Genomic DNA, 8,667 nt, shown 5'->3' on the forward strand with positions numbered 1-8,667 from the left:
CAGTGACATGTACACAGCCGGGCGAGGAGCTCGGGAAGTCTGATTGACGTGTGGAAGTGGACTGGGAATCGGGATAACTGATGGATGGAATTTGGACGGGAAGCATGGGATTGGAGAGGCGTTAGGGTGGAGGACATGAGAACGCAGAAGACGGGCGAGTGGCAACGGACGGGGGCGAGATAGGACGACGATGCGAAAGCGTGATCAGGCGTTGTGGGGCCCGTTCTCGACCAGTGGACGGCCGGGATTGGATGACGCGCTTTAACCGTCATTCATCCGTGCATAATACACCTCATCAGATCGCGAGATCTATAGCAGCTACCGCCGCTGCGGATTTGGCCCTGTGCTGCTGCTGCCTTCCGGGCATCTGTGCACCGTGAAGGTGCGTCGGGGGCGACCGGGAGAGCGTGCTGGCATGCACAGACACGGCGTGCATGCTTGTGGGGATGGATGCCGGGTTCTGGAGCGCGGACGGGGGATCATGTAAAACTGCTATATATAGGCGCCCATAAATGGCCGATAATACCGAGTTGGTAGTCATCATGATCTTTCACACGTGGATGTCGAGGTCAAGCATGAACTCACAGGCACAGCAGTCCTGCGTTTCCCCTACCGAGCCATATCAACTGCCAATTACCCACCGCCGCGTCCCCCCGATGCTGGTCCCTCCCAGCTCTGGCGTGTGCGTGTGCGTGCGCGGGGGGCAGCAGCGAGCTCGCTCTCCACTGTCGAGTCGAGGGACGGAGTCTGGACGGAGGAGTGGCAGTGCCAAAGATTCGAGTATAAGAGGGCAGGGGCCGATCATAGAGGCTACAGCAGCCGGCCGACGTCGGCCATTTGCAGAGTGATGACGGATTCAGAGAGCATCCATTAGCCGTGAGACATGTCGCCCAAATGCTCCTCACATCTTCTATAAGCATCTCCATTTTCCATTAAGCCCTCCCCTCCCCTATTGCCCCTTCCCTCCTCCCGCCATCTCTATCCGCTCCCGTCCCTGGCTTTCTGCCCCCCCGCGCCATGCATCCCTCCCTCGCCCACTGGGACCAGCCCCCGGCCGCATCCTCCAAGCTCCCCCTCAAGGATCCCAAGCAGGAACAGCCCAAGAAGCCCCGTCACCGCCATTCCCCTGTACAACTCGCTGCACTCAATGAGCTCTACGACAAGACCGAGCACCCGTCACTCGAGGAGAGGACTGCGTTAGCTGAGCGACTTGGAATGTACGTAACGTTTCCCACTCTCGTCCCGCCCCGTTGTCCCTCCATTGTCGACAGCCACTCACCCGCGCCCGAACGCACGCAGGGAGACAAAGACGGTCAACTCTTGGTTTCAGAATAAACGTGCCTCCTCAAAGAAGCGGCACAAAGCCCCGCTCACTCAATGCGAGCTGCCGCCTATATCTGCGCTCATTGCGTCCGTCTCCGCTCCCCCATCGTCATCGCTTTCCCCGCATCAGCACGAATACGACGAGCTCATCTCTGACGACGAGCCGTACCACCCTTTGTCCGCACATTCGGTACACCCGCCACCGCAACACACGCTCTTCTACGCGGGGGATCCCCAGCAGCAACACCTCTTCGACGCCGAATCATCCATGCCACGCAAGGCCCGAAGCCGTCCGACGCAGGACCAAACGGAGGAGCTGAAAAAATTCTATGAACTTAAGCCGCATCCGACCAAGGAAGAGCGCGAAGCACTCGGGGTCAAGATCGGAATGTAAGTCCTGTCCCAGTCCCGTTGTCATACGATTCCGCATATGGCAATTTGAAATCTGATCTTCCTTGTTTCGCTTTCCTTCTTCGGCGCTTCCATCTCGACACCGCTTCCGGCTTCCGCGTCGGACAAATCACGCTCACAAAATCACGAACTCACCCAACTTCCATCCACCCAATCATCCAGGCGCTATCAGAGTGTTACCAACTGGTTCCAGAACCAACGCAGCATCGCCAAGAAGCGTGAAGAGGCCGCTGCTGCCAAGGCTGCCACCGCCGCCGCGAACGCCGCCCAGTCTCGCGCGTACTCGCCCTTCGCCATCCCGCCGTCCTCCAGCGCCCTCCACCCGTCCCTCGCTGTTCCTCCACCGACATCGCATCCGTCATTATCAGCCCTCCTTCATCCTCCTCGCGCCCGCCGTTCGCCCAGTCTCGCCCCGAGCGGCAGCAGCCGACCTTCGTCCCCCCGCGCCTCCCCATATCCAGTTCACCCTGCCGGCGCTCTCGATGCTACTCACCGCCGGCCCCGTCGGACACGTCCAGAGCCATGGCAGCTGGACGCGCTCAAGAAGCTCTTCAACCGTACCAAGACTCCCTCGATCGAGGACCGCCAACGCCTCGCTGCGGAGATCGGGATGGACTTGGGCAAGGTGACGAACTGGTTCCGCAACTTGCGCCAGTCCGACAGGAAGCGTGCTCGTCAGAGCGGAAGCGCAAGCGGTGATGATGGCGAGATGGACGAAGACACCGAGTCCATGGACATCGCCGACGACGATGTGAGCACGCACACTAGCCTTACACGGACCGCGACTCCCAGCACCTCGTCGACTCCCGGCATCGAGTTTGTCAAGATCGAGACAGAGGAGACGGTCCGGCAGCCACAGCCGTTGTACACACGTGTCCCGCTCGCTCGTTCTCAGTCGGACGTCGGCAGCGACGAGGATTACCCTGAAGCTGTTACGCCCTCTCCCGAGTCGTCACCCCCACCTTCCGCTGTCGCCTCGACATCTAGCCTGGCCCTCCCTCTCGCACACCCGCATGCACGTGAGACCAAGGCGTCCATACAGCGGTATCCCTTAGAGTACGCCCAGTACGAGAACGAGAAGATTGTCTTGTCAACTAAGGCGGAACCCGACAGTGGTGTGAAGATGGAGGACGCGCTATTACTACTGAGCTTCTCTCACGGTACCATTGTGCACTAGTGATGAAAAAAACGCTATTCTGTACGTCTTCATCATACGATGTACCTTATACCCCACCCCTGATCCCGATGCTGCAGATCAATCTGTATGTATGTAATGCAAACACGTTTGCGCGGACACTCCATACACGTATTATGCGCCGCGCCGTGTATCATTCCGTTTGCACTCGAGTATCGGTCCACATCACATTCTCGCCGCTACCCACCTTAGTCACCTTTCGTCGCCTTTTCGTATGTTCCACCCAAATACTCATGCCCTTGTTATGCGCTACCCTCGTACGATGTCGTGCTGTAGCTCGTTATGTTCCTTTGCTCCAGCTAAGCCCACCTTCTACACTTACGCTCGTCTAGTATATAATGGCTCCTTTGTCATCTTCCTCTACATAACTCAAGCATTCCTCATCTTCTCGCATCGCATACATCCACCTACCTCGTCTTATTTACTCATCCACGTACATCTCGTTCGGTTTCCATTATCAATATCTATCACTCGACTCTCGCTTCGTGTGTGTGACCGTCCTCGAACGTGTCTGTTGTGAGAGCCGTACTCTACAAGTGTAAGCTAGTATCGACTCGAGTAAGTATCCGGTAAAAGCCGGTAATACCATGTACCGCGTAGCGCCAGTCTCTTCCAAGTTCACCGGGCCACCATGACCTCTCCGAGCCCTCCTGCGAAGCGTCCGAGGACCGTTGACACCAGTGACGAAGATACGGAGCCACAACGGGACGAGAGCTTTTGGTTTGAAGACGGGAACATCGTCGTCATCGCACAGCAGACCGCTTTCCGTGTCCACCGAGGGGTCTTATCCCGCCACTCCGAAACCTTCAGCGGGCTCTTCACGCTCCCTCGACCTGCCGGCGGCGCATACGAAGAGGTTATCGACACCTGTCCCGTGGTGCGAGTCACTGATTCACCGCACGACTTCAAGCACTTGCTGCACGCACTGTATGATGGGCTGGGGTGAGTTTGCCGGGACCGCGTCGCCGTACAGTGGACCGAAACTTATACTCGCTCTTCAGCTACATGGAATCCGTGGCCGAAGTGGAGAAGTACAGCATGTGCGCGTCGCTCGCACGCCTAGGACACAAATACGAGCTCAGCTCTGTCTTTTCCGCTGCGATGCAGCGGCTCCGAGTCATATACACCGACGACTACGAGGTCTGGCGGACGTTTTGGACCACCGGTGGTCGTTCCGCGAAATCCCTGCGTAATCTGTACATCCCCATCGAAGTAGCCAACCTATTTCGCACCACAGAGCAACGCAACCTGCTGCCGACGGTGCTGTTCCTGTGCTGCTTGCTCCCGATAACAGACCTCCTCGATGGCGTGCGACGTGCCGATGGAACGTTGGAGCAGTTGTCTAGGGAGGACCTACGCCGATGCCTGGAGGCACGGGACACGTACCACCTCAAGCTTGCTCACTTCTGGGCCCAGCCCTGGCGCGGGCGGCCTAACAGCCCTCCTGGCTGTACCGAGTGGGACCGTTGCGCGCGTTTCATCGATACCACACGGAGCTTCGCACTGGACAAGCCGTTGAGGGCGCCTCGAAACGTGTTTGCTGCCGCCATGACTAGTGACCTGCTCGCGAAGGATGCAAGACATGCAGCAAGAATTTGCGAGGCTTGCGCCGATCGCATCGCAGACGAAGCACGGAAGCTCTTCGAAGCGCAGTGGGATGCTCTTCCCGAGACCATGGACTTGACGGACGTTGTAATAGATTGGCGAAGCGCGGTTTCGCCATAGGTAGCCTAGTGAACTGCTGTGTTCAAGGGCATGTTCGTGGGAGCACCATGCATGTATCCGTGTTTCGGATCTGTACAGAGGCTACGAAATATTTCCGACTGGTACAGCAATTTCAACACGATGCGTAGTGCCCTGACACGAGCAAGGCAACACACAAAACAACGGCACTATCTATGCTGGGTTTGACTCACGAAGACAAAAAGTTGAACCCTGCCCGGATTGAACGGACGACCTTGAGGATTTCCCAAGCTGGAATCTCACGCGCTACCACTGTGCCAAGGGTTCACGTTAGCTACCCCGAAATGCAAAGCTATGGTTGTTACCCTTCATTGTCCACGCATTCTCCAGGCCGCTTCAACGTACTTCAAGTCTTCCTACTTATCATACAAAGATAATTCTACCTGACGCCGTTCAACAACGTGTTACATCATTCGTGAATGCAAGAAGGCCATGTGTTCGCATAACGAGCGTGTGATAATGAGTAAGTCCTCACCAAGACCAGCCGACAAATCAATTGCCACCAGCGCGAGGACACGATGGTCTCATACTGTCTTCCTCCTCTTCATGAACATAAATATCATGTAAATAGTCGATAAGGCCTGCGCACGCAGTGGTGAGTCAAATTGACCAGCTTATACAAGATTGAACCCACCAGTTCCAGCAAGCCTATGCCCATAATGTGAGCTTCGTGAACTCGACTCCGCCATACGGATTCTGATGAGCAACAAAGAGCGCGCCAAGACGAGTAGCTGCAGTAATAAGGGGCTTGTAAATGAGTCGCTTAGACAAGAACAGGACGAGGGGCCACGCACCGTCTTCCACACCGGACTCATTACACGGGGTCGTGGTCAGACCTGCCGCCTTTAGCGCAGTCATGACCTGCCCGTAAGTCCCACGGAACAGCGAGGCCGGCATACCTTGCGTCTCGACCTCCTCGGACCGGATGCTGCACAGCGACGCGCGGTACGCCTCCTTCGCTGCCTCCGCTCTCGCGTCCATGGGGTTCTCGCGCTCTCCAGCCGGAGATGAGTCCATCCCCGCAGCCATGACAGCCTTTGCGATCCGGTACTTGAGCCGCGCGAGCCGGTTGTGCGAGAGCTTGCGAGGGGGGTGCGCAAGCTGCGATGCGAAACGGATGAGGAGGCCCTGTCCCTCCGTCTCGATCTCGCTCTCGATCGTGATCTCGGGCAAAGGCTTCGACTTCGCCAACGATGTGGGGGAAGAAGATGCCTTCTGGACGCTCGGACCGGCGAGTGTCTCGGAGGACGCGGTGGCGAAGGTCCAGTCAGAGTCGAATGTCGCTATGCTCGGAGAGGGGCGTAGGCGCGAGGGCCGGCGCTCGAACGTCGGCTTGTGCAAACTGGAGTTCAGTGAGCGGGTATCTGAGGAGAGGTTGGTGCTGGAGGCCGACCCCGAGCGAGAGCGCGATCGGAACTTGACATTGGCGAACTCGACGAGATAGGGGATGCCGAACGTGTTGAAGCGGACCTCGGGAGCCATATGCTAGGCAAGTGGTGGGGGGTTGGGAATGAGAGAAAGGTATACGACCAATACCAGATTGGATGCAAGGAAGCGGAGAAGGTGGGAGGTGAAGGAGAAAGATACGAGCGGTGTTGCGATGGGTGCGAGTGGACGGAACGTCGAGATCCTGTATGATCCTCGCAGCGTGCTTTTATCGAGAGCCAGGTGTGGTGGCCTTGTGGCCGGCACGTTGGTACCGGCCTGTATCGCTTTGGCTGTTGGAAATGCGAAGACTGTGTCCCAGCAGATTCATCTTAGTAGATAGACTGTCTGGTGAATAGACATGCGACTCCAATGATGTGGAAGAACGGAGGACTCGGATTGCGGATCCTGAATGCAACCCACAAGATAACCAAGTGTGCCGAACAGTTCCGGACACCAGATCATAGCGATAGAACCCCAGAATTGGCGTACTCACAATGTCGACATTGAGAGTATAGCTGTGACATAATGGCATAAGCTCTTTGTACCGCTTTGGCCACGCTCAGCTTTGTCGAGAGGCGGGCCCCAGAGGCTTTGCCCCTCCGTTCGGTATAGGCGCATCTAAGCTGGTACTGTATGCATAAGGTGGCAGTGGCAGGAGAGATACTTTCCCTCATTATCCTTTGAGCGCGGCTACCACGAGGATGCTTGCAGACCATGTCAGCAGACCGTTCTGACGCGCCGCTCACCTCTAGCCACAATGGCATTTGCACTTAGCAATGACGCAACAGCAAAGTATTTCCGTGTGTGAGACATAGAGTCGTCGTATCTTATACTAAAGCCGGCAGCTGCGAGTCTCGAGACATGGTAGATGGTAGAGTAACGCACTAAGCGCCAGATCTGCCGAATTTAAGCCGTACTTGACGGTCAACGTCGCTTGCGCGCCACTGCTCTTTCGACCTCTATTACTATGTTCTCCCCTGTCCGGCAAGTCTGGTCTTCAAAGATATGGCGCTCTGATGCTCGGAGCTTGGTAAAAATGACGATTACTGAGTGCCATGCGGAAGTCACAAGCGCTACTGACTGTAACTGCAGATACTCATACAAGGTGATCGACTTCTCGGAATTCGTACATACGGACTGCCCATGTCTTCACGGTGCTGCGTAACTGCGGCAAGGCTCATGTCTCTACTCGCCGATCGTCGTGGAAGATACACGCCCTATGCCCTCCGCGCCTGGCAGAGGTCAAGTGGTCTGCTCGACTGCCCTGTCTATGCTTTCTTGGATACAGGCTCTTCTCGTCGCCGCTGGCCAGGTGAACCAATGGAAATGATTTGCTCGATGAGTGAAGGTCGCCTCTGCTTCCTCAAGGATGGCCGTGGCGTGGGAGACTGTGGGCAACTCTTCGCATCGAACGGCAGCGCAAGCTCGGATGGGTTACTTGCCTTCCTGACCTCGCTCTCTGGCGGGTGTGGGGCAGCCACCTCCAACGGTATGGGGTACCCAGAGCCAGGCGGGCTCTGCGGGAATGGTAGGCTCGATCTCCGCGTGCGGGAATCATAGCGCGGACGTTGGTTGTTCTTGGCGCTTGGGGGACGGGTGTGTGTGGACTGCTGCATGGACGAAGAACGCGCCAGGGACGGTTTCAGAGAGACGCCGTCGGATGACATGGTGGTGCGGTACGAGGAATCTGTGGTCTTTGACGACCTGGAGGGAGACAGAGGAGAGGTTTCTGCTGAGGGTTGTGCGAACGCGGTCTGTGCCTGTACCCAGAGTGCGGTGCGCTCAAGAGAAGAAAGCTCAGGTGGACTCGCGTCGCGCGGCATGTAAACACAGGGTGGTGCGGGAGGAAGCTGGACAGCTGGAGGCAACAGACTAGGGTGTGGGGTGTGGGGTGTGGTGCACAGGGAGAGGGTGTGTTCGTGAGGGCTGCTATCTGCTTTTATCCCACAGAGATCGCGCGTCCTGATGCTCGATGTCCATCTTGGCTTCGGGTATTCAACAGTTGGGGCGTACTATGGAATGGGGTAACTTCGCGCGCGCTCCGGCCTGAGTAGTACATGTGTCCTGGGACGCGCCGCAATTGTTTTGGAGCAGTGAGGAACGTTGTCGTTAGGCGAGAGGCGACTGCATTTGGCTCCGTCTTCCCTGCGGTGCCAGTGCCAGAAGGGTGATAGACCGTCGAAGTACCGCCCTTCTCGTCGGGAACATTTGGCCACTTACCGCTCCTCGCCAACTCCGCTCCTCATCCCGATGAGCGTACCTCGAGGTCCCTGCCACCCGGAACCTGCCACGATATGCGGGGGCGGATATCCGTGGCTGTGTTCCGCATGTCCTGTCAGTCGGATGATTGACCACCCTACTTGGTTTCGTTGCTAGTTGGCAGTCACTATAACATATGGTTGAACATGACCAACGACCGTGCCCTTATTCTACATAGTATGTGCTCATTGAACAGCGCGTGTCTATACTCCGACAGACAGCTGAGGCTCGATCGCCGACGGAGAGGCGACGGATTGATCGATAACCCTTCTAGGCCCCAATTCTCAAGATATGCAACAACATATCAA

The 8,667-nt window shown here is 56.8% G+C and overlaps 4 protein-coding genes and 1 non-coding gene across 5 annotated transcripts; 2 read left to right on the forward strand and 3 right to left on the reverse strand.

Annotated features, from left to right (window-relative positions):
• Nucleotides 1-1,017: 1,017 nt before the first annotated feature.
• On the forward strand, nucleotides 1,018-2,911 carry L226DRAFT_564861 (homeobox-domain-containing protein; the record flags this gene model as incomplete). The annotated part of the gene is made up of 3 exons (XM_067683705.1): nucleotides 1,018-1,217; nucleotides 1,300-1,713; nucleotides 1,897-2,911. 3 exons carry the CDS (start codon nucleotides 1,018-1,020, stop codon nucleotides 2,909-2,911), a joined length of 1,629 nt encoding a protein of 542 aa, XP_067542834.1.
• Nucleotides 2,912-3,560: 649 nt separating this feature from the next.
• On the forward strand, nucleotides 3,561-4,820 carry L226DRAFT_607420 (uncharacterized protein; the record flags this gene model as incomplete). The annotated part of the gene is made up of 2 exons (XM_067685802.1): nucleotides 3,561-3,871; nucleotides 3,931-4,820. 2 exons carry the CDS (start codon nucleotides 3,561-3,563, stop codon nucleotides 4,652-4,654), a joined length of 1,035 nt encoding a protein of 344 aa, XP_067542835.1. The 3' UTR covers nucleotides 4,655-4,820.
• Nucleotides 4,821-4,858: 38 nt separating this feature from the next.
• L226DRAFT_t15 lies at nucleotides 4,859-4,939 on the reverse strand. Its single transcript has one exon. It is a non-coding gene; the product is annotated as a tRNA-Trp (tRNA).
• Nucleotides 4,940-4,996: 57 nt separating this feature from the next.
• On the reverse strand, nucleotides 4,997-6,475 carry L226DRAFT_556164 (uncharacterized protein). The gene is made up of 3 exons (XM_067683108.1): nucleotides 5,467-6,475; nucleotides 5,307-5,403; nucleotides 4,997-5,253 (listed from the first exon to the last, which is right to left on the reverse strand). The coding sequence occupies exons 1-2, from the start codon at nucleotides 6,152-6,154 to the stop codon at nucleotides 5,321-5,323; spliced, it is 771 nt and encodes a 256-aa protein (XP_067542836.1). The 5' UTR covers nucleotides 6,155-6,475; the 3' UTR covers nucleotides 4,997-5,253; nucleotides 5,307-5,320.
• Nucleotides 6,476-7,032: 557 nt separating this feature from the next.
• On the reverse strand, nucleotides 7,033-8,125 carry L226DRAFT_528454 (uncharacterized protein). Its single transcript, XM_067679363.1, has 2 exons — nucleotides 7,543-8,125; nucleotides 7,033-7,488 (listed from the first exon to the last, which is right to left on the reverse strand). The coding sequence occupies exons 1-2, from the start codon at nucleotides 7,921-7,923 to the stop codon at nucleotides 7,369-7,371; spliced, it is 501 nt and encodes a 166-aa protein (XP_067542837.1). The 5' UTR covers nucleotides 7,924-8,125; the 3' UTR covers nucleotides 7,033-7,368.
• Nucleotides 8,126-8,667: the final 542 nt, after the last annotated feature.

This window comes from Lentinus tigrinus (assembly GCF_003813185.1).
Source record: "Lentinus tigrinus ALCF2SS1-7 unplaced genomic scaffold L226scaffold_1, whole genome shotgun sequence".
Taxonomy (NCBI): domain Eukaryota; kingdom Fungi; phylum Basidiomycota; class Agaricomycetes; order Polyporales; family Polyporaceae; genus Lentinus; species Lentinus tigrinus.

Bases quoted from the DNA above. Each gene is read 5' to 3' on its own strand.
- L226DRAFT_528454 (XM_067679363.1), bottom strand. From the start codon at position 7,923: ATGCCGCGCGACGCGAGTCCACCTGAGCTTTCTTCTCTTGAGCGCACC. The intron at 7,489-7,542 runs GCAAGTAACCCA...AGTTGCCCACAG, and splicing joins CAGAGAGCGAGGTCAGGAAG to TCTCCCACGCCACGGCCATC.
- L226DRAFT_556164 (XM_067683108.1), bottom strand. From the start codon at position 6,154: ATGGCTCCCGAGGTCCGCTTCAACACGTTCGGCATCCCCTATCTCGTC. The intron at 5,404-5,466 runs GTGCGTGGCCCC...TTATTACTGCAG, and splicing joins TGAGTCCGGTGTGGAAGACG to CTACTCGTCTTGGCGCGCTC.